We start from the raw sequence: 25706 nt of genomic DNA, 5'->3' as shown, positions 1-25706 counted from the left end.
CGCGTCTTTTGCCCCAGCCTTTGCAGCAGTGTGGGCACTCCAGGCTATCTCAGCTTGTCTGTCTGAGATTAATGCGGTCACCCGTACCTCTGCTCCGCAAGTAGCGTCTTTGACTTCTCAGGCGTCGGTATTTTCATCCTACGCCATGAATGCTGTCCTAGACTCGGCTAGCCGTACAGCCGTAGCATCCGCCAATTCGGTGGCGGTCCGCAGGGCCATGTGGCTACGCGAATGGAAGGCAGACTCTGCTTCCAAGAAGTTCTTGACCGGTTTGCCTTTTTCTGGCGACCGATTGTTTGGCGAGCAATTGGATGAAATTATTAAGCAATCCAAGAGAAAGGACTCGTCCTTACCCCAGCCCAAACCAAAGAGACCTCAGCAACGAAAAATTCAAGCGAGGTTTCGGTCCTTTCAGCCCTCAGCCAGATCCCAATCCTCCTCGTCCAACAGGCCACAGAAGAGCCAGAGGAACTCTTCTGCATGGCGGTCTAAGTCACGTCCTCCAAAGACCGCCGGAGGCACCGTCTTCAAGGCGGCCTCCTCATGACTTTCGGCCTCCCCAAACCGCATCCTCGGTCGGTGGCAGGCTCTCCCGCTTTTGCGACGCCTGGTGGCCACATGTCCACGACCGATGGGTGAGAGACATTCTGTCTCACGGTTACAGGATAGAGTTCAGCTCTCGTCCTCCGACTCGTTTTTTCAGAACATCTCCGCCCCCCGAGCGAACCATTGCACTTTTTCAGGCGGTGGACACTCTGAAAACAGAAGGAGTTGTGATCCCCGTTCCCCTTCAGGAACGTGGTCGCGGTTTTTACTCCAACCTGTTCGTGGTGCCAAAAAAGGACGGTTCATTCCGTCCCGTTTTGGACCTCAAATTGCTCAACAGACATGTGAGAACCAGGCGGTTTCGCATGGAATCCCTCCGCTCTGTCATCGCTTCGATGTCCCAAGGAGACTTCCTAGCATCAATCGACATCAGGGATGCCTATCTCCATGTGCCGATCGCACCAGAGCATCAACGCTTCCTGCGTTTCGCTATTGGGGACGAACACCTTCAGTTTGTGGCACTGCCTTTCGGCCTGGCGACAGCCCCACGGGTCTTCACCAAGGTCATGGCATCCGTTGTGGCAGTCCTGCACTCTCAGGGCCACTCGGTGATCCCGTACTTAGACGATCTCCTAGTCAAGGCACCCTCCCGGGTGGCATGTCAACACAGTCTGACCGTTGCTCTGGAGACTCTCCAGAGGTTCGGGTGGATCATCAATTTCCCAAAGTCAAAATTGACTCCGACCCAATCACTGACTTACCTCGGGATGGAGTTTCACACTCTCTCAGCGATAGTCAAGCTACCGCTGGACAAACAGCGTTCGCTGCAAACAGGGGTGCAATCTCTCCTTCGGGCCCAGTCACACCCCTTGAGGCGCCTCATGCACTTCCTGGGGAAGATGGTGGCAGCAATGGAGGCAGTTCCCTTTGCGCAGTTTCATCTGCGTCCACTCCAATGGGACATTCTCCATAAATGGGACAGGAGGTCGACGTCCCTAGACAGGAACGTCTCTCTTTCTCTGGCAGCCAAGACCTCTCTTCAGTGGTGGCTTCTTCCCACTTCTCTGTCGAAGGGAAAATCTTTCCTGCCCCCATCCTGGGCTGTGGTCCCGACGGACGCGAGTCTGTCAGGGTGGGGAGCGTTTTTTCTCCACCACAAGGCTCAGGGAACCTGGACTCCGACAGAGTCCTCCCTTCAGATCAATGTTCTGGAGATAAGGGCAGTGTATCTAGCCCTAAAGGCGTTCCATCGGTGGCTGGAGGGCAGGCAGATCCGCATACAGTCGGACAACGCCACGGCGGTCGCGTACATCAACCACCAGGGCGGCATTCGCAGTCGTCAAGCCTTCCAAGAAGTTCGGCGGATTCTGCTGTGGGCGGAGGCCACAGCCTCCACCATCTCCGCGGTTCACATCCTGGGCGTAGAAAACTGGGAAGCAGACTTTCTCAGTCGCCATGGCATGGACGCAGGGGAATGGTCTCTTCACCCGGACGTGTTTCAAGAGATCTGTTGCCGCTGGGGTACGCCGGACGTCGATCTCATGGCGTCTCGGCACAACAACAAGGTCCCGGCATTCATGGCACGGTCTCAGGATCACAGAGCTCTGGCGGCGGACGCCTTAGTTCAGGATTGGTTGCAGTTTCGACTGCCTTATGTATTTCCTCCTCTGGCAATGCTGCCCAGAGTGTTGCGCAAGATCAGGTCCGACTGCCGCCGCGCCATCCTCGTCGCTCCAGACTGGCCGAGGAGGTCGTGGTACCCGGACCTGTGGCACCTCACGGTGGGTCAACCGTGGGCGCTCCCAGACCGACCAGACTTGCTGTCTCAAGGGCCATTTTTCCATCTGAATTCTGCGGCCCTCAACCTGACTGTGTGGCCATTGAGTCCTGGCTCCTAGCGTCCTCAGGGTTATCTCAAGAGGTCATTGCCACTATGAGACAGGCCAGGAAACCAACGTCCGCCAAGATCTATCACAGGGCTTGGAGGATCTTCTTAGCCTGGTGCTCTGATAAGGGGTTTACCCCCTGGCCGTTTGCCTTACCCACTTTTCTTTCCTTCCTTCAATCCGGAATGGGCAAGGGTTTGTCTCTCGGCTCTCTCAAGGGACAAGTATCGGCGCTTTCCGTGTTTTTTCAAAAGCGTCTAGCCAGGCTTCCGCAGGTCCGCACGTTCCTGCAGGGAGTTTGCCACATAGTCCCACCTTACAAGCGGCAGCTGGAACCCTGGGATCTCAACAGGGTTCTACGGGCTCTTCAGAAATCACCATTTGAGCCGCTGCGGGATGTCTCTCTATCACGTCTTTCGCAGAAGGTGGCATTTCTAGTGGCAGTTACATCACTCCGAAGAGTGTCAGAGCTTGCAGCGCTGTCATGCAAAGCCCCCTTCCTGGTTTTTCACCAGGATAAGGTGGTTCTGCGTCCAGTCCCGGACTTTCTCCCTAAGGTGGTGTCCCCTTTTCATCTCAATCAGGATATCTCCTTACCTTCATTTTTTCCTCATCCAATTCACCAATGTGAAAAGGATTTGCATTTGTTAGATCTAGTGAGAGCACTCCGGATCTACGTGTCTCGCACGGCGCCACTGCGCCGTTCTGATGCGCTCTTTGTCCTTGTCGCTGGCCAGCGTAAGGGGTCGCAGGCTTCCAAGTCAACCTTGGCTCGGTGGATCAAGGAACCGATTTTTGAAGCCTACCGTTCTTCTGGGCTTCCGATTCCTTCAGGGCTGAAAGCCCATTCTACCAGAGCCGTGGGTGCATCCTGGGCATTGCGGCACCGGGCTACGGCTCAGCAGGTGTGTCAGGCAGCTACCTGGTCTAGTCTGCACACTTTCACGAAACACTATCAGGTGCATACCTATGCTTCGGCAGACGCCAGTCTAGGTAGGCGAGTCCTTCAGGCGGCGGTTGCCCACCTGTAAGAGGGGGCCGTTTCGGCTCTTTTTACTGAGGTATTCTTTACCCACCCAGGGACTGCTTTTGGATGTCCCAATTGTCTGGGTCTCCCAATGGAGCGACAAAGAAGAAGGGAATTTTGTTTACTTACCGTAAATTCCTTTTCTTCTAGCTCCTATTGGGAGACCCAGCACCCGCCCCTGTTCCCTTCGGGCTGTTTGTTCTTTTGTGTACACATGTTGTTCATGTTGAATTGTTCTTTTGGTTCATGGTTTTCAGTTCTCCGAACATCCTTCGGATTGAATTTACCTTAGACCAATTTATAAGTTTCCTCCTTCCTGCTTTTGCACCAAAACTGAGGAGCCCGTGATGCACGGGGGGGTGTATAGGCAGAGGGGAGGGGTTACACTTTTTAAAGTGTAATACTTTGTGTGGCCTCCGGAGGCAGAAGCTATACACCCAATTGTCTGGGTCTCCCAATAGGAGCTAGAAGAAAAGGAATTTACGGTAAGTAAACAAAATTCCCTTCTTCTTTATTCCAAAATGATTAAAAGGTCATTCCATATGTATAAAAACAAGTGGCAATTATCAAACAGGTACGCGTTTCGGAGGATCACCTCCTTAGTCTGAAACGCGTACCTGTTTGATAATTGCCACTTGTTTTTATACATATGGAATGACCTTTTAATCATTTTGGAATAAAGAAATTCGTTTTTTAAAATAATCTGGAACCTGAATGCTGGAAATTCCTTTCCTAAATACATGCAAAGTATCCCCTTAGCATGGCAGACTCGAAAAGCATTGGATGTAAAATAGTGTTTACGGTGTATCAAAATGTCTGTGTTGGGAAATGTCATATGTTAGTCTTTATAAATGGGACATAGACTTGTGCTCCATGTATAAGAGTAGATTGACTTCTTTGTTGTTTGGACAACACCTATCAAAATCTTAAGCCCACTTTACATGCTGCAATGTATCTTACAATGTGTCGGCGGGGTCACGTTGTAATTGACGCACATCCGGCATCGTAAGGTATATTGCAGTGTGTTACAGCTACGTGCGATTGCAGTTGAACGGTAAAACGTTCATCGCACGCACGTCATTCATTCCTCATGAATTGAACGTCAGATTGTTCATCGTACCCGGGGTAGCACACATCGCAGTGTGTGACACCCCGGGAATGATGAACAGATCTTACCTGTGTCCTGCGGCTCCCGGCCGGTAATGCGGAAGGAAGAAGGTGGGCGGGATGTTTACGTCCCGCTCAGCTCCGCCCCTCCACTTCTATTGGCCGGCTGCCGCGTGACATCGCTGTGACGCCGAACGTCCCTCCCACTCCAGGAAGTGGACGTTCGCCGCCCACATCAAGGTCGTATGGACGGGTAAGTACGTGTGACGGGGGGGAGGTTACTCGTATGTGCAGCACGTTCAACAAATTGAACGTGCCACACATACGATGGAGGCGTTGCAAATCGCATACGATATCGTATGCGAAAATGCAACGTGTAAAGCAGGCTTTAGACATACAGTATAAGTTGTTCAGTGACATTCTGCACAATAGTCATGGTCTCAGAAATATCAGAAATGTGTTACAAATCCTTCATTGTGAGATATCTTTATTCTTATGTCAGAAGAGCTCAGATGAATCTGTGACATTTTAACAAAAAATAACTTTGAGAAGACATTTATCTACATTCACAAAATGCTCATAAATAGGATGCCATTGGTATTCTAGGAGATTTAGAGTATATAGACACTAGTTTGTTTTTTTTGAAGAGTTCTTAGAAATATCTGCTGATGGACTCCACTTCATATTGAGCACAGTCCAATTAAAAGACTGCAAAGACTCTTCCAAAATTTTTCAAAACTGCGTCATTGTAATGAAAAAATGGTTAACAGCTCCCCAGAGAAGGAGCCTTTCCTGACGTGGTCTCCATTAGAAAACCTGTCATTTTGACCACCTCTAAAAAAAAAAACCCGGTATGTGAATACGCTTGTTAGGCTTTTTGCATGAGTTTTTGAGTTTTCTGATGACACTGCACCTCATCTAAGTTAGTTCCCCTTCGTGTTTTCTATTAATTGATTTGACGCATGAAATTCAAACAACCACTTAAAAGGTCTTGTGCAGATGGAATAAGAATACCTTTATATATTTTCAGGTTCCTCAGGACTCTGCAGTCTTTCGTAAAAATATATATTTCTGTCCCAGTTGCAAAAGCTATCTCCCCTCCACTGAATTTTCTCTGTCTGCTAATGCACGCACTACCGGACGGTGCCGAAAATGCTCAAAATTAGACAATGAAGCTCGGCAGAGAGAAGAGTTTACAAAATACAAACTATTGCTCAAGCAGCTGAAAAAATCAGAAGCAGAATATAAAGATGACGCTAAAATTGCATTTTTACTCCAGGTAACTGTTAGAAGCAAATGGAATGGCATTCTGTCTTTTACAGTTTTTAAGGGTATGACCGCACTTTGCGTTTCCACCTGCTTTTCATCTGCTTTTCAGGTCCGTTTTGAACTGCAGCGTTTTCTTGCCAAAAAGTATGCGTTTTGATTTTCCAGCAAAGTCTATGGAAAATGGGGATTTCTAGTCCGGACTTTGCGTTTCCAAACACAGCATTTAATTTGCATATTTTGTGGCAAAAACCATGCGTTCAAAGAAGCAGCATGTCAATTGTTTTTGCCATTTTGGCTGCGTTCTACACCCATTGAAATCAATGAGTTCTAGTAAATCGCTGCCAAAATGTGAAGCAGTGCGCTTACATTGCATTATTATTGCGATCCACATGTTTTTTTAACATAACAAAGGCAGTTCTTTCGTCTTTCTCTTTCTGTCGGTCGGTCTGTCGGTCGGTCTCTCTCTATATCTCTATCTCTCTCTCTGTCCATGTCTGTCTCTCCCTCCCACCCCCTCTCTCATACTCACCGATCTACGATCACCGGCGTGGCGCTGCACGGTGTTCACACTGTGGCGGCTTCTTCTCTTTTGAAAATGCCGGCCGCTCATTAATCCATCACGTATTCCCTGCTTTCCCTGCCCACCGGCGCCTATGATTAGTTGCAGTCAGACACGTCCCCACGCTGAGTGACAGCTGTCTCACTGCAACCAAACACCGGTGGGCGTGTCTATATCGAGCAGTTAAATAAATAAATAAATCAATGAAAAAAAAAACGACGTGCGATCCCCCCCATTTGGATGACAGCCAGGGTAAGGTAACACGGCTGAAGGCTGGTATTCTCAGGATGGGAAGCTCCACGTTATGGGGAGCTCCCCAGCCTAACAATATCAGCTAGCAGCCACCCGGAATTGCCGCATGCGTTAGATGCGACGGTCCCGGGACTTTACCGGCTCATCCCGAATTGCCCTGGTGCGGTGGCAAACGGGGTAATAAGGAGTTAATGGCAGAAGCCCATAGCTGCCACTAAGTCCTAGGTTAATCATGGCAGGCGTCTCCCCGAGATACCTTCCATGATGAACCTGTAAGTTAAAATAAATAAACACACATCCAAAAAATCATTTATTTGTAATGAAAGACATAAAAACACCCTCTTTCACCACTTTATTAACCCCTCAAAAACACCTCCAGGTCCGACGTAATCCACGCAAGGTCCCCCGACGCTTCCAGGTCTGCTACATCGGAAACTGACAGGAGCGGCAGTAGAACACCGCCGCTCCTGTGAGCTCCATGCAGCAACTGAAGTGAGTCACGCGATCAGCTGTGCTGTCACTGAGGTTACTCGCGGCCACCGCTCTCCGGTGGAGGACTGCAGCTGTGGCCGCGAGTAACCTGAGTGAAAGCACAGCTGATCGCGCGGCTCACTGCAGTCACTCAGGGGATTTGCGATCACAGGTGAGTCCTTCATGTGTGACCGCAACTCAAGCCGCGGCACACGCACAGAGCCGCGCGATCACAATGAAGTCGGGTGAAGTTCATCCGAGTTCATTCTGATCGCGCGGCACTGTCCGCAGCCAGCCATGACAGTGACAGTGCGGTCCCACTCGGCTCTGCTACAAGTCTATGGGGATGCTGCAGAGCCGAGTGGGTGCGTTCTGTGGAAAATGTGCGTTCTGGATGCTTTTCCCACTCTGTCTATGGCAGAGAAAGCATCCAGAACGCATGAATTCTCACCAGGAATGTCCGCACTTTGCGTTCTGCCGAATGTGTCTCAGAACGCAGCTTTTTCAGCTGTGTTCTGAGATGCACACGCAGTGACTTACACGCTGCAGAATTGAACTGCAAAGTGCGGTCATAGCCAAAAACTGGTTTCCAAGTACAGACCATGATATCCGGCCTGACTGTCAGTGTCTTTATATGAAGTCAGTAGACTTATACATGTCTATTAGTCTGTTGAGTTTGGACCATGCCACCACCAGCCGGTCCAAACACCACAGCCCATATGAAATCAACGAAACTGCAAGAACTTTCTTTGCAACATTTTTTTTTGTATTTCCGCTTCATAGCATGCCTGTTTATACTACCATATTTCGTCATTTCTCAGTCTTCACCACCTGTTTAATTATACGGCATTTATTTTTCCTTCCTTTAACATCTATTCCATGGTATTGTTTTCAAATATTAAGACAAGTGTAAGTAGGAACGTCACACATTTTATTTTTTACAATGTAAACACTGACAAACAATTAGCTAAGGCGCTGCTTACATGTGCATTATTCTAAAAAGAATTGCATGACTGAGTTTTCCAACCTGTCATCCATCGACATAAATGTAAATAAAACAGATTGATTGTGAAATTTGCTTACTTGTTGTCAAGGATTATGTAAAAAAACATATGTAGTGTATTTTTGCCATCCTTTGGCAAGTTAGGCTGTATTCACTTTACATCGCAGCATTTGTAAACATTTTTCTCTGATGGAAGGCTCTATACGGAAAACTAAGTCTCCTCTTCTTAGCTGTAGAGTTGAAAAAAAGCCAGCTAATGGATAGAGATGAGTGATTTGATCCATAAGAAAATTATTTCATTGTGAATTTCCCCCCAAAATTTTAAGATTCGATTTGCATGAATCCAGAATTTTGCTGTCTCCTGTTGAAGGCCAGGAATGTTTTAAAATACTAAAATTGCTTATTCTCACCTGTCCTTACACTGCCATAGGTCCTAGACCCTCTGTGCTGCGCATCGGTTCTTTTGATGCTCCTTTCCAGCACTAAGGCAAATGATTGGGCTCACTTGGTCACAGTGCCACAGAGGTATCAGGGTAACTGGAGCAGGGACCCCTAAACTAGCCCTCAGACTAGGGGCCCTGTGCTGTCCCTTATTCCAGAGGTAGGCTTGATGGTAGCCAGGTCTGGACCACCAGTGTGAACCTAACTCCTGTTCGAACCCTGATCTACCACCCCCTTTCCCCCTCCCCAGGAGAGGGCCGGGACCGGAGAAGTAAACTCTACAAATACCACAGAAAGGGAAAGAACCAAAACACATGCACACTGCAATCAGTCACAAGGGAGAGACAATATATGCCCAGAAGAAAGAAAACACAGGGAGGATCTTTCCACACCATACATGAAAGCACACAACAAATCACCAGACTCTGAATCACTACAATAGGGACCAATATCGCTGACCTATATTCGGCAAGGAGCAACCGGATCCAGTACCTTATAAAGAGTGAAGGCATCTGTGAGTGGTCAAAGCAGTCTGAACGCCTAACAGTTCACAAAGCCAGCATGAATTAACTCCTGCTGGACTGGAGAGCAGTTAAGTTAAAAAAGCCAACACCTGATTCAGGCTAAGCAACTGAGACCTCAGGTTGTTTGTCAGACTCTGTGATGTGAATAGAGTCCGACGCTGCCATGACTCCCAGCAAGTGCAAAGCTGAACACCGCATGACACATAGGGGGAGTTTTGGGACAACAGAGGTCAGAGATTTGCATCGCCCCCTGCTTCCCCCCTCACATGTCCAACAACTGACGTCAGTGCTGGAAAGGACCACCAAAGATTAGTATGGAAGACCAATGAGCTACAGAGAAGTAAGGGCCTAGGAGAGGTGGATCTAATGTATTTTATTATTTTAGAACCCTTTACGTCCCCGTTATTACATTTTGGGACCTAGAGAGACCTAAGAGCAGTGGTCCCCAACCTTTCTGACCATGACAACCACATTCAGCTCTGAGAGAGGGCCGCGGTCCACTTTCAGCTCCTGCCACCCTAACAGTAGTGACACCCAGAGCCTTCAATACTGGTATAATGACAGCCAAAGCTTTTCCACAGAAATCATCAAACCAAGGCAGTTTACCAAGATCCAGGGGTTCCTACACTGCCCCATCCACATCTGCTACTCATAAAAATCACCATCCTAAGACCTGCTCTCCATAGCGGTTTGCTAGTCCTGGTGCTAATGTACTGAGCTGCTAGACAGGCGCGAGCCACACCTCAGAGGCCACAGGTTGGGGACGCCTGCCTTAAAGCATAATAAACGTGTTTTCATGTTAATTGGAGCTATCTTAATTCTGAATTATTTTATTCAGACAACATTGAATCTGCGAGCAGAACATGACAAATCCACTTAAAACCTATTTTGGGAGATTGTCTCATCTTTACGGGTGGTAGTCAACAAGATACTTCTTTAAACTCCACTGGGTATATGGACTTCTGCAAATAAATTTGACTTATATAACAGGAGGTTTTACCCTATTTACACACTAAAAATAAAACTCAGACAGGAAGTATACTGAACCTTACATTTCAACAGGGAAGTCTAGGGGAGCATTAATAGGTGTATGAGCTCAGGGACAGAGCTGTCGCTCTCTCATTGACATTGACTGTTCCAGTGTCTTATCTTTAAAGGCCATTTTCACACGTTCAGTATTTGTAAGCCAAAACCAGGAGCGGAACAATCAGATGACAAATAAAATAGAAACATGAACACCATTTCTGTATTTTTCACCCACTCCTGGTTTTGGCTTACAAATACTGATTTAAAATACTAATCAAACACTGAATGTGTGCACTTTGCCTTTTATTTCATTGTAGGCCTCTTAAAAAAGTCACACTGTGAGCCCACACGAAAACACACCGACGTGAATCAGAGAGACCTGGACAGTGTCAGTTTTCTGGTTGAACTAGTTCTTCAAGCCAACACTGCAAAGGGATTGATGGGTAGTCACATTCTTTGTGACACTTAAGTACTTTCTAGAACCCAATTAAAAATTGTAAAAAAAATCATAAAAATCGAGTTACAGAGTAGCCGCCACCTAGAACATGTTTACTTGCGATAACCTCCTGCTTTATCTGGGAGCATAACTTATTTTAACAACCCTCTTCCTTGGCCTTATAACCATAAAATTGATTTCATAACTATATCATTAAGCTTCTAGTCATACGGCAAAACGTGGTGTTTTCATTGCAGCAGGAAGACGTTCAGTATCTTGTCGAGAATATCTGGGGCTGTAATTCTGCATTAAGCGCCTGTGATGATCTGTATGAACTAGCCATGGTGAGATGGAACAAGTATTATGAGTGGTCTCCATGGAACTGTATTCTCTTAACTAAAGAAGAAGCAGCAGCTCATCTGAAACTTGCTAATGCCGATCAGGTAATGAATAATGGAGTTCTCTGGATTTTGTGGTTACCTTTCTGTATATATGAAATATTGCTTTGATTTTATTAATTGCAACAGTTACTTTTAGAAAAGAAGACCTCAAACAATGTAGTTTATGTTCAGTGATTTGCTGCAGTGATGTGAGCTGTCGACATGAAGTCACCGCTGCAGCCAAAACACTGAGACCGGAGCAGAAGTGAGGAGCTGGAGCGGAGGAGGGTCAGTACTCTCTATCTTTGTTGTTTTACTTTACAAAATTCGTTGGAGGTTCTAAAATGTAAAAACCCCTTAAGGCCCTGTGCGCACACTGCGGATTTACTGCGGATTTTGCTGTGGATTTGCCGCGGAATTGCTGCAGAAAATGGGTCTAACATTGCTGCAGTCATTCCCCAGCAAATCCTACGGGTTTGAAAAAATGCTGTGCGCACACTGCATTTTTTTATACCCGCAGATTTACCCGTGGATTTTCCGCTGCTAATGAGCATGTCACTTCTTTTTCGCAGATACTTGTGGTTTTTCCCATAGATAATGGGACCATTTTGCGGAAAATCCGCGGCAATCGCGGTTTTTACTGCTGGTGCGGGATTCTTTCAGAGGGTCCAGTTTTTTTTTAAGAAAAAGGCACTTTCTAGTGCGCACATAGCCTTAGGCTTCTTCACACGTCCGTTTGTTCAGTACTTGTGACATCTGTACGTGTGACACATTTTTCACAGATACATCTCCTACCCATTATAACCTATGGTGCTGCTCACATGTCCATGTTTTCACACAAACCTTGTGTACATGTGAACCACATGTGTGTACATGTCAACCACATGGAGACATGTCCGTTTTTTTCAGGCAGCACGGATGACAAGGGTCAATACAAGTCTATGGGTCCAAGTGAACACGTACAGCGCACAGGTGGCATCCATTTGCTATACGTATGTTTTACGTGTTTAAAATTGAAAGTATAGGAGAAACTTTGTCATTTAATTTTTTACACTCATACCGATAAAACACGGATGGCCCACATTTTTAAAAATGTACACAGAGATGAGTGATAAAAATAAACACAGATGGTCAAAACGGACCGTGACATACATATGTGTTTTTATACGGACGTGTGAAAGGGGCCTAAGGCTGTTTAGATGTGATAAATGTTTCTGTGCTGCACAACTTTCACTCTTTTTACTGCTGCGGTTTAGTCACACTTTTTAATGCCTCATGGCTTTTAAAAATCGTTTTAGCTTGTTTTATATTTAGAAGCCGTCTGTCCAAAAATCTCGTGTAATACTCATCTAGTTTACAGATATATGTATGGACTTTTTACTTTTTGTTTATTATTTTCTGCTGGAAAAGGCTGCTTTGTTTCTATTTTTCTCAAGAGGTTTATGAGGATGGAATAAACCTGCTGGATTTAAATGAAAACCGTTCCTGTGCTTGCCTCAAACCCACAACCGAGCGAGTCGGAACTTCACAGTATAAAACATGTACAGTACATGAAAAAATGGTACTGCTGTCATCAGTGTTACTCACCTAATCGTTGATCATTGACACGTCGTTCCTTTCCCAAATGTCGTTGCTCATTTTGGACGCAGGTAGTTCGTCGTTCCTAAGGCAGCACACATCGCTACGTATGACGCCCCGGGAAAGACGAACAACAGTGTTCCTGCATCCTCCGGCAACAAGGTGGGCGTGTCGTTAATGCAGCTGGTCTCCGCCCCTCCGCTTCTGTTGGCGGGCTGCTATGTGACGGCGCTGTGACGGCGCACGAACCTCCCCCTTAAAAAGAGGTAGTTCGCCGCCCACAGCGACGTCGCTAGGAAGGTAAGTATGTGTGACACGTACCAGCGATATTGTTCGCCACGGGCAGCGATTTGCCCGTGACGCACAAACGATGGGGGCGGGTGCTTTCGCTAGCGACATCGCTAGCGATTTCGCTGCGTGTAAAGCAGTCTTTAGACTTGTATTGAGCCTTGTCATCCATGCTGCTGGAAAAAAAAATGGACATGTGTGCTTGTGGTTTGCATTTGACACGCGACTCGTGTGAAAACACGGACACGGGAGCAGCCCCATAGGTTATAATTTGTACGAGACACATCCATGATAAAACCAAATGCCACTTGTACAGTACATGTAAAGGAGGCCTTCATATTTAGAGCAACAAGCAGAAGGAGAAAATGATTAAAGTGAGTGCTCCATAAATAATAAATGCCTGCAGTCCTTAAGATAAGTGATAAATGCATGATCACTGGAGGTTTGACTGCCGAATGCCGGCGTTCACAGGAGATCATCATTTCTGCTGTTTAGAGCGGTGCTGAAGCATCACTCTGAACAGCAGAAGTGATCGGAGTGTAGGTACTCCAAGTTGCCAATGTATGTAAAGCGCTAAGAAATTAATAGCGCTATATAAATTAACAAACATTATTATAAGTTCCCTAAGGGGACTAGTAAAAACAAGAAAAAGTGTAAAAATAAAGTTTTACAAATATGAAAACATTAAAAAAAAACAAAAGTTCAAATCTCCCCCTTTTGCCCTATTGAAAATTAAATAAACAAAAAATAAAAATACACATATTTAGTATCACTGTTTAGAAATCCCTGATCTATCAAAATATAAAGTAAATAATCTGATTGGTAACAAAACAATGAGAAAAAAATCAAAATACCAGAATTACGTTTGTTTGGTCGGTGCAACATTACAATAACATACAATAGGAGGTGATCAAAACATCGCAACTATACAAATATGGTATTACTAAAAATGTCAGCTCAAAACACAAAAAATATGCCGTCACACAGCCCCAGATCCTGAAAAATAAGAACATTGCGGGTCTCGGAAGATGGCAACAGTAGCGTAATTTTTTTTTTGTCAAATTTCAGACTGTTTTTTCATCACTTAAATAAAAATAAAACTATAAATGTTTGGTATCTATGAACTCGTACTGACCTGGGGAATTATAATGCCAGGTCAGTTTTACTATGGTATATAGTGAATATGGTAAATATTAAACCCAAAAAGCAATTGTGAAATTCCACTTTTTTTGCAGTTTCACCACACTTGGAATTTTTTTTCCCATTTTCCAGTACAATATAGGACAGAATGAATGGGGTCATTCAAAAGTATAATTCTCACAAAAATCAAGCCCTCATATGGTTATACTGACAGAAAAATAAAAAAAGTTATGGCTCTTGGAAGAAAGGGAGAAAAAAAAAATCGAAAACAGAAATTCACCGGGTGGTGAAGGGGTTAAGGATTGGAAACAGACCTAGAGGTGAACTGGTTTGACAACTAGGACTACTCTGTTATTGAAACCACTGAGGTGTATAGGAAAAAATACCTTCATGTTGCTTTAGAGACACAACATTGTGACTGCAGGAAATCCACGTGTTGCCGTAAGAAGATACAACATCAGCCAGGTTAATTTATCTGTTATAAAATGCAATCAGCAGAGCTTCGGTTAACGTTTTATAAATCACATGGCTCAGGAACGTGGCCTTGTTACATGCCGGCTTGTCTTAGAGTACAAATTCCTGCCAACAGATGGCATTGCAAATTCAGCTATTGTTGGCTGTAATTAATAACCCAGGAAGAAACGTTTTGCACGTTTCTGAGAAGCTGCAAGTTATTTGCTTCATTCACAGGAAACATGTACTTTGCTATCTCAAAGTGATAGTTACTAAGTGAAAAATCTTCATGAGGCTTAAAATAACACCAAGGCAAGTTTTCCATTTTGTAAAACCTGACAGATGTGTAAGCAAGTCATTTTATCAGGAGAATCTTATAAATTCTGGGCCTATACGGATATTTAGTTTTTCTTGGCTCTATTAGGAGCAAATGTCCGACACTAATTATAAAATGCTGACTTTTTCAACCACAAACGTTACATTACTGTAGCATACAAAGGTCTTAGAGGTAATGTTTTGTGGAGAGTTCCATTGTAAGTGTAAGGGTAGGAAGCTGGAAAGGCAATAAGCACAAAATAGGGTTTTGTCTGGGTGACACATATCGAAAACCAGGGTAAATGTGCTCATCTTGGAAGGTTGGATAGTCACAACCACTGTATTTGCATAAAACGGCTGAAGCAGCCCCCCACGTGGAAGAAAATGCTGGAGGTGGAAGAGAAAGGGTTAATCCGCACTATTGTAGCTATGAGAGAGGGGAGCCAGCACGATCTGAAAATGGCATGCATCATATAAAAAGTGCAAATTCACAGATTTATTCCGCCTTTATCAATGGTTGCTGTCTGACACTGGGAGGATCAGTTCTGATATAGTCCTGGTATGTGTAGAGCTTGCTCCACATGCTGGGACCTGGGCTGGTCTCTATCCACAATTGCCTTTTTGCAACATGGAAGCGGCTATATACAGGTTACAGGTATGTGTGCTCCATTATGGTTCTGCTTTTAACTTTATCTAGGAGGCCGCATGGCACATGAAATACGTAATATAGGTTAGGACCCCCCTATTGAGATTTGCCGTGACGTTGGCAGGGGTGGCTCAAAGAATTGATCAATTATTTGCTAAAAATCTCATTTTTTTATTATAGTACAGTTGGAATAAATCTGTGAATTTTCACTTTTTATAGGATGCATGCCAATTTCTGATTGTGCTGGCTCCTTTTTCACTATTGTAGCTATGTAGAGATGATGAGACCAGGATCCTGGTCAGGTGATTTATTAATACTTCTTTGAAATGCTCGTGGGTGTGGAACCACTGGGCCAGAGCACCGGCTCAACCTGGAATTTTTTTCACCAGAACCTCTGATGGTGAGGGTGGGCTTAGCTGCTGGTAGCCACCAGGTACTACTCCAGGGAGTCCCGGCACTGTGACAGCTGAGCCAAGGGGATGCAAGAGGACACCGACAGTCTCTAATGTGATCAGGTGCAGACCAGATGGCTGGCATAAACAGATACAGCAGGTACAACTGACTCGGCAAGTGCAGCAGATGCAGCAGCAACGGCAGGAATTGTTGGGTGTAGCGAGTTCAGCTAGGACAACAGGCACAATGGTACAGCCGGTGCAGCAGGTACTGCGAACATTACTGGTACAGACAAATGTTAACAGACACATCATAGGATAGAATTAACAGGAACTGACTTGACAAATAGCAACGCATCACCAAGGTTAGGGGTACTTCACACACAGCGAGATCGCTGCTGAGTCAAGTTTTTTGTGACCTCATTAGCGATCTCGCTGTGTGTGACACTGAGCAGCGATCTGGCCCCTGCTGTGAGATCGCTGCTCGTTACACACAGTGCTGGTTCGTTTTTTTATTGTTGCTCTCCTGCTGATAAGCACACATCGCTGTGTGTGACAGCGAGAGAGCAACAATCCTGAATGTGCAGGGAGCAGGAGCCGGCGTCTGACAGCCTGCGGTAAGCTGTAACCAAGGTAAACATCAGGTAACCAAGGTGGTTACCCGATATTTACCTTCGTTACCAGCCTCCGCAGCTCTCACGCTGCCAGTGCCGGCTCCTGCTCCCTGCACACGCTAAGTTAAGCGGTGTGCGCTGGTAACTAGGGTAAACATCGGGTAACCATACCCGATGTTTACCTTAGTTACCAGTGTCCGCTTGCACGTCGCTGCTGGCTGGGGGCTGGTCACTGGTCGCTGGTGAGATCTGCCTGTTTGACAGCTCACCAGCGACCATGTAGCGACGCAGCAGCGATCCTGACCAGGTCAGATCGCTGGTCGGATCGCTGCTGCATCGCTAAAGTGTGACGGTACCCTTAGACTACGTTGCCCAGGCACCTCCTATAGGGAAGGGTGCCTTAAATACCTAGTGCCTCTCAGCCATATACTGAGAGGCACTTCCGAATTTAAGAATAGGTGTGCGCACATTAAGTGTGCTCCTTTAAGACCAGCATGGCCAGTAATGACATGACATCTTTCATCAGAACAAATCACAAATGCTAAAATAAAAGAATTTGTGATTACTCCTAATGAAGGAGTATTAATTCCAAAACACGTTGACAATAAATCACTTGTCCAGGATCCTGGTATTATGTCTTCATATCTAAGACAGCACAGACTAACCCCTTCTCTTCCACCTCGAATGTAAGTGTAAGGAGATTTATAAGCCATACCAAGCTCCTCTATAAAATTCTTATGCAAATTGCCTTTACAGAGAGGAAGAGAACTAAAACTCAGCATATGTGTAGGACATGTTCTATGCCAAGTATAAACCCTAAATAGATGTTACAGCATAATACAACTGACTCCAATGAGATTTACCATTAAGATTAAGAGAACAGTATAACTCCTGATAATAAATGATAACATGTAAATACAAGTACATAATATAATAATATATAATGATATATATAATCCAATGTTACCATGGTCATACTAGGCAACTAGTAGCATCACAATGACAGCAATTTACATGTAAATACAATTCATAGTATAATCACATTATGATTATGTCAGCCAATACATTACATGACAGAAATCTCAGAATAGATAATTACTGTAGACTCATGAATTTTAGGTCCCTAGCACAAGGCAACTTCTGTAGCTGGGGAGCTAAATATTTACCTCTCCTTGGCCTAGGTCTAAACATTTACAGGGTAGGTAGGATCCAGCTCTAATTAAAACAGCCCCAGACAGATAGGAATGATTGGCGAATATGGAGGCAGTCACTTATTGTAGGGATTATTGTAGGGATTAGCTACTGTGTCTACCGTGGAAGGTAGAGGAGGTGATTGGCTGTCAATACTTTACGAGGATCAGGCTTCTATAAGTAAGGTGCTGGTAGAAGAACTGCTGCGAATGCTGTAAGCTGGGCTGGGGCTACAATGGCCCATGCCATTAATAACTCATGCTGGTCTAGCACATGAAATGCACCTCGCCAGAAATCTTACTCCAGTCCGATACTGGAATAAGTAGTGGCATCATGCTGCTGTCTTGCTCCAGCTCCAATGAATTAAGGCCTGTGCCTCCAGGTTTTTTTTCTCAATTGAGAGGTCTTGTAAAGACTGAGACCTAGCATAATGTAGATACACGAATCCTGATTACAGCCATGTGTCTGCTTGCAGTAATTGTGATAAAAATTAGTTTTATCAGCAGGGGATAATAACTAGAGAGCTAGTAAACTTGGAGTATTAGGCCTAAGATACACGGCATGAAAATCGGACCGAGTGGAATGCAATAAAACTTCGCATTCCACTCGGACCAATATTAGCCTGTGTGCCAGCACCCATGAGCGATTACTTTCTCAGCCCCAATCGGACCGAGAAAACAATCGCAGTGTGCTGCGATTGTAATGCGGGTCTCTCTATCGCACCCATTCAAGTCTATGGAGCGAGGGAAAGATCGCACTGCACTCGCAAGTGCAGGGCGAGAATGGCAATAACTGGCTACGGAGGAGAGAGGGAGATAAATCCCTCCCTCCCCTCAGCAGCACCGGCCCGCCCCTCCTCAGCACTGGCCCACCCCTCCTCAGAGCCATCCCTCCCCTCCTCAGTGCCGGCCCGCCCCCCAGCAGCTGAGGTCCGATCGCATGATCGGACCTCAGTCGCAGTGACACTCACATGACACTCGTCTCCTGCTGTGCTGCCAGCGACAGCCGAGTGTCATGCAAGGATCGCATTAGTCCCCGTGTGGCCCCGGCCTTAGGCTATGCACGCACGTCCATGCTGAAAAATCTGCAGCGATTTGGCAGGGCATGTGCGCTTCAAATTTCTGCAGAAACACTGCATAATGGATGTAGTGTGTCTGTAGAATAGATGCCGATTTCATGCACTCGGGATGCTACCTCTCCCATAGACAGAGTTGGAGCAGTATCCAAAGCGCACAAAATAAGTGACATGTTACTTTTTTGAGCGCAGCGAATTGGATCAAAATTTCAGCATGCAAATCGCTGCGCTCTCAAACGCAACATGCAGATTCATTATGGGGATGCAGGACGTATGCGTCTACGTTGCAGTGCAATATGCAGCGTAAACTCATGAAATTACGCAACGTGCACACATAGCCTAATTGTCCTCAATACTCGTCTATTAATCTACCTTATTCTGTTGTCATGTGGTTCAGAAAAACCTGGTGATCATTCCCTTTGAAGTGGTTTTGAAGCACCATGAATAAGTAGCCACTGTGTTTGGTGGTTTGTGTTCTGATTTTTTTCCCATTTTTGTTATGTGCCATTGCTATTGCAGTTTAACAACACCATTCAGCTATAGTTTCATTAGTCATATTAAGATGTAAATGTTTTCTCGCAGGAGAAGTCAACACTTTTTCAATGGATATTTGCAGCTTTATACATTTTATTTTCATTTTATATTAAACTAACGATGCATTGCAGTATAAAGTATCACTGTATTACTGTTTTTGTGGTAAAGGGAACCAACCAGCATGATTTTGCTACTGTGTTTTTCCAAAAGTAAAGGCCCTGTCACACAGAGAGATAAATCTGCGGCAGATCTGTGGTTGCAGTGAAATTGTGGACAATCAGTGCCAGGTTTGTGGCTGTGTACAAATGGAACAATATGTCCATGATTTCACTGCAACCACAGATCTGCCAAAGATTTATCTCTGTGTGTAACAGGGCCTTTAGACCTCCCCTAAAAATAAACCCTTACAGGAATTTACGGCGTAAGGTTTAAATATAAGTCCTGTCTCGAAAATAAGCCCTATTCACGGTTCAATAATAAAGTGTCCATGCAGCAAAAAAAGTTATCAATACTGCTGGACACATCATTATAGAAAGCAGAGACGCACAAAAGAAAAAAGATGGAAGACCCCGCAATCATACTTTTTTTTTTTAATCAGATTTTTATTGCATTTTAAACTTTCTTAGTACAAACATAAAAACATTGTGCAAGGAGTTCCCTCACACAAATATCCCAACCCCCCACCCTCCTGTTCCCTCCACCTCCCCTGGACAACAGTCTCACCGATCCACACCCACGTCTCAACTTTTCTACATAGTGATTAGTGAACTCTTCTTCTTACATATCAGCTTCCGTTAGCTCTCCCGTAGATCTTATAAGCCGAGCAGCCTGTCTTTCAGTAGTTCCAATGATGCTAATCCTGGGAAGTCCAGCCACGTACTCCATATCTTTTCATATTGTACCCTTCTACCCCTTTAAAGATAAATATTTTTTTCCATAAGAATAATGAAATTAACTTTTTGGATAAATTCCTTACGAGTCGGTGCCTTTTCTGACAGCCAATACGTGGCAACAAGTTTCCTGGCTGCATATAGCAAGCGGGCAACTGTTAGTTTCTCATGTTCCTCCGCTCCCACTTCATCCACAGAGCCTGGCACACACACCAAAAGATTCCTCGGGAACACCACCTGCATCACAGATTGGATTAAGTTTAATACTATAATCCAAAAGCCCTGTAAACACGGGCACTCCCACAGCATGTATACAATCCCTGCTTCTTCTACTGTACTGTCTGCTCTCACTCCCACTTTATGCAGCCATAGAGTGGTTTTATAGACTCTATATATGACATATATCTGTGAAAGCCTTTTCGGTCCACTCAGAGATATTTTGGTAATATATTGTGGAATGGAATTCCATTTCTTCTCTCCAATCTCTCCAAGATCTTCCACCCACTTTGCATAGGCCCCCATTGGATGCCTCCCAAGAAACATGGACAAGAGCATCCTGCCCGTACCTCTGCGTTCCTATTATATTAATTACACTGTCTCGTTGTATAACAATCGGTACTGTTCTATTTTGTGACTCGAATGCCTGGCGCAACTGCAGGAACTTGTAGAACATACCATGTCCCAATGGGTAATCCCTTAGCAATCCCTCAAAAGTTTTAAACACGTTTCCCTCCACCACTTGGGAGAGGTATCAGATTCCAATTCTCCTCCACTGCCTAAATTCCTTAAGGGATAAAAATTCCAGAACATTGGGATTGTCCCATATAGGGGTATATTTAGTAAACCTACCTCAGTTGCTTCACCTTGCCCCACACCTTTTCAATCAGCCATACAGTAGGATATTGTGCAGAGTTCAAGCAAAACTTTCCCACCTCAAGGCTGGCCAACAGGGGGACCTTCCCAACCACATACTGTAGAATCCTTCCTGCCGAGGTATCCAAGCCCACCGTCCCCCACCCCATCATATGTTGTCTCTGGGCTGCTAAATAGTAAAGCTATGGGTTAAGTAAAGCCAACCCCCCTTCATCTTTTGGCCTCTGTAGATACTCTTGCTTCATCCGTGGGCGCTTTTTCCCCCAAATTAAGTCCCGAAAGATAGAATTTATTTTATGAAACCAGTTTTGTGTTAGCCATATCGGGGCATTGCAGAGTACATATAACAGCTGGGGCATTAGTATCATAGTAACAAGTTGACTCTCCCCACCACCGTAAAATATAGTTTGGACCAGGCCAAAGTTTTCTGTTTGAACTTAAGTAGGAGAGGGGCCAGATTAAGATGCTCATAGTCCATCAGCTTAGTTGATATCATTATTCCCAAATATTTAAACTCAGACACCACCTGCATCGGGGCACCAGTCACCACTATATTGGAGGGCGCCTCATCCAGTGGCATCAGAACCGACTTATCCCAGTTTATAGTGAGTCCTGATATTTTGTCAAAACTAGAAATGACCCGCATTACATTTTCCAAGGATCCCCCTGCATCTCCCAAAAACAATAAAAGGTCATCCACGTACAGGGCCACTTTCTCCTCCATATTCCCATATCGATTCCCCAATATATCCGGTCCCTCTGTATCACTGCAGCCAGTGGTTCAATGGCGATGGCAAATGGCAAGGGGGACAGAAGACACCCCTGCCTCGTACCCCGATAAAGAGAAAACATGTCCGACATACTTCCGTTCGCCCTGATTCTAGCTTTGGGAGCAGAGTATAGTAACTGTACCCACCGAATATATACATCCCCAAAGCCCATCCGCCGCATTGTGTCCCCCCCGCAATCATTATTACCAGACGCCGAACGGGATGACCTGCAGTGGAGCGCACACCCACACACATCAGATCACACACCCATACACATCAGATCGCACACACAATCACACATCAGATTGCACACACACACAAATATCAGATTGCACACATCAGATCACATACACAATCACACATCAAATCAAATCGCACATACTCACAACATCAGGCGATACCGATTGCTTCTGGCCAGCAGACAATCATAGAATGCAGTGTGGTGGAACGCACCGCCGAATCCTCCTTGTGTTCCACTGCACTGCTTCCCATCTTCCCCTGCTGGCCAGAATCAATCAGTATCGCCAGATTTGGTGAGTGAGTGTGTGTGCAATCGGATGTGTGATTGTGTGTGCGATCTGATGTGTGTATGAGTATGAGTGTGTGCAATTTGATGTGTGTGAGTGTGTCAGCCAGAAGCAGGGGAGGACCATGTGGAGCATACCTACTGGGAGCATCCGCCAAAGATCGCAAGAGGACCTGGGAGCCACGCAGATGTCTGGGGTTTGGTAAATATGATTCTTTTGGGAAGGGGGGTCTCCTTTTTTTTGGGGGGGTGAACTTACCCCCAACTGTGTTTCCCCCAAGAATAAAGTCCCCTTTGCACACAGCGACATCGCTAGCGATGTCGCTGCCGATCGCAGCCACCCCCGTCGTTTGTGCATCACGGGCAAATCGCTGCCCGTGGCGCACAATATCGTTAGTCCCCATCACACATACTTACCTGCCTAGCGACGTCGCTGTAGCCGGCAAACTGCCTCTTTTCTAAGGAAGCGGTTTGTGCGGCGTCACAGCGACGTCACACAGCAGGCGGCCAATAGAAGCGGAGGGGCGGAGAGCAGCCGAAGGAAAGAAACGCCCACTTTGTTGTCGGAGGACGCAGGTACGGTGTTGTTCGTCGTGCCTGAGGTGTCACACGTAGTGATGTGTCCTGCCTCAGGAACGACGAACAACCTACATCCACAACGACCAACGAGATTTTGAAAATGAATGACGTGTCAACGATTAGGTGAGTATTTTTGATCGTTAGCGGTCACTCGTACGTGTTACATGCAACAACATCGCTAACGAGGCCAGATGTGTGTCATGAATTTCGTGACCCCAACAACATCTCATTAGCAATGACGTTGTATGTAAAGTGGCCTTAAGACCTACCTGAATATAAGCCCTAACATTTTTTTCTGGGCAAAAAAAGTATAAGACAGTCTCTTATTTTTGGATAAACACAGTATATAAAGTAGAGGCAGTGCCATACTGATAGTAGGATGCTGAATCCAAGCATACCCTTTGTTGAAAGAACGGATGCTTTATTGCTGTTATATCTGTAATCAAAGTTCCAGAAATGCACTGCACTTTGATTGGCATGTGCAGCACGGTGGTCCTTTGTGGGTTGGGTCCTCGCTGTAAATTGCTCCTCCTGCGTCCTTTATTTTCTTTATTTAAATTTCGCCGTGCGCCATCATTACTGCTGTTGGCAGAGAGTGCGCATTGTTACAGTGAAGATGTCTTCATTAAAATGGCGCCGGAGTCTGCGCATGCACATACCGCGATCTCCGGCCCCATTTTATTGAAGACACTGTGGAGAAGACAATGAGCGGCATCGGTGCAAGTGGAGATTTTTTTTGTAGATCTGCACATGTGCCCATGTCACTCATAGTCTTCTCCACAGTGTCTTCAATAAAATGGCGCCAAAGATCACGATACGTGCATGTGTTGACACCGGCGCCATTTTAATGAAGATATCGTTATTGTGGCAATGCGCACGCGCCACCAACAGCAGCAATGGTGCAATATTTTAATAAAGAAAAGGGCGCACGCCATAGAGGACACAGGAGGAGGAATTTACAGTGTTGATCCAACCCACAAAGGCCCGCCCCCACTGCACACTCCAATCAAAGTGCAGTGCATTTCTATAACTTTGATTACAGATATTAAAGCAACAAAGCATCCAATATTTCTACAAAAGGTATGCCTGGATTCAGCATACGAGTGCAGTATAGCAGTGCCTTTACCTCATATAGAAAAATCCTGGTGGTTGATTCCCTTTAAGCCATAATGAATATTTTGTCTATAGATGATCAACCAATAGAATAAATGACTGGTAGAAAATGCATTGTACATGTTAATGTACATTTTCTCAGTTCAAATTTTTCAGTTTTCCTGATCAGTTTTCAAAAACGGCCTCACATGCTTAAAAAAGTATATTCACCTTACTGATCCACTGATGTGCCCCTTCAAGCAATGCTTAGGTCTCTCTGCTTCCTCTTCTGGCTGGATGGACATGCGATCGCTTCAGCCAATTAATGGCCACAGTAGTGCCCATTATATCACCGCTGCAGCCACTTTCCCCTACCTGCCAGAAGAGGAACAACTGAGACAGGCAAGCAAACTGGGACAAGATTGAGAGTTAAGCCTGCTTTACACGTTGCAATTTCGCATACGATATCGTATGCGATTTGCAATGCCCCCATCGTATGTGCAGCACGTTCAATTTGTTGAACGTGCCGCACAAACGATTAACCCCCGTCACACATACTTACCTTCCATACGACCTCGATGTGGGCGGCGAACATCCACTTCCTGGAGTGGGAGGGACGTTTGGCGTCACATCGACGTCACGCGGCAGCCGGCCAATAGAAGCGGAGGGGCGGAGCTGAGCAGGACGTAAACATCCCGCCCACCTCCTTCCTTCCGCATTGTGGGCCGGGAGCCGCAGGAGGCAGGTGAGATCTGTTCATCGTTCCCGGGGTGTCACACACTTCGATGTGCGCTACCCAGGGTACAATGAACAATCTGACATTCAATTCGTCAGGAATGAACGACGTGTATGCGATGAACGGGTTTTCGTTCAATCGCAATTGCACGTCGCTGTCACACGCTACAACATACCTTACGATGCCGGATGTGCGTCACTTACGACGTGACCCCGCCGACACATCATAAGATATCTTGTAGCGTGTAAAGCGGGCTTTAGTGGGAGAGATCGGTTACTATTCTTGTTTTTTTTATTATTATACGCAACACTTTTAGGAAAAAAAAATTGAAGTGGACAATCCCTTTAAGATCTGCACTAATGAGAATAATGATACATAATAAAGGCCATACATTCAAGATGTTGTTGAGATCCAATCTGCTTTACTCACATGATTGATCTAATACAAGTGTATATACTGTAGGTTTCCACTTCATATTTATTTTTATCTCTTCCTGTCCAGGCTTATGGTATTGTTTTTATTCGAAAGATCAAGCACAGGCATACTCTTGCCAAGAACTATTTTTCACAGATTCCTGAGATAGCATCGTTTCTTCATCAAGAGAAATCAGATCAGATGTCTGCAGCTAATGATCTTGTTATTAGTAAACCTATTGCATCCAGTCTACAAGTCTAGATTGTTTCCCTTGCTAATTTCAGTGCGTTTATGATATTAATGTGACAGCCTTGTATTCTGTCATCATTAACTGACTGCGTTATGAAATATTTTGCTAGTCTAATTACTATGTGAAATTCATTAAAAATGTATTTACATCTAAAAATGATTTGGTTACTCTGTTGCTGTTTTCTTATTAAAGAAAGAAATTGGCTATTAATTGCAAAAATATATATATATTTTTATAATGGTTACTATCAACATGTTAGCTATTAAACTCATCCTGCTATTCATCCACTAATCTGCTTTAGCAATTTGGCCAGTCAGCTTGCCCTGAAATACAATCTGTAAAACTAACTTACTAACCATGCTTTCCATTAGGAGGGGAAACGGTGTTTGCTGCTGAACAAGGGGAGATATTGTGTCCCTGATG

General features: G+C 45.2%; 1 protein-coding gene across 3 annotated transcripts in view; it reads left to right on the top strand.

The window, feature by feature from the left end:
* The window catches only part of IQUB (IQ motif and ubiquitin domain containing), a 125601-nt gene extending 100191 nt beyond the window's left edge, over positions 1–25410 (top strand). For all 3 annotated transcript variants that reach the window (XM_075342530.1, XM_075342528.1, XM_075342529.1), the window contains 3 exons: positions 5597–5845; positions 10805–10990; positions 25121–25410. In XM_075342530.1, the coding sequence (XP_075198645.1) occupies positions 5597–5845; positions 10805–10990; positions 25121–25294 (609 nt within the window). In that variant the 3' untranslated portion in view covers positions 25295–25410. The remainder of the gene's footprint in view (positions 1–5596; positions 5846–10804; positions 10991–25120) is intronic.
* The last annotated feature ends 296 nt before the right edge of the window (positions 25411–25706 follow it).

Source organism: Anomaloglossus baeobatrachus, chromosome 4 (assembly GCF_048569485.1).
Source record: "Anomaloglossus baeobatrachus isolate aAnoBae1 chromosome 4, aAnoBae1.hap1, whole genome shotgun sequence".
In the NCBI taxonomy this organism is placed as follows: Eukaryota; Metazoa; Chordata; class Amphibia; order Anura; family Aromobatidae; genus Anomaloglossus; species Anomaloglossus baeobatrachus.
The sequence above is the reverse complement of the archived record's forward strand: the minus strand, read 5'-3'. Positions and strand labels throughout refer to the sequence as shown.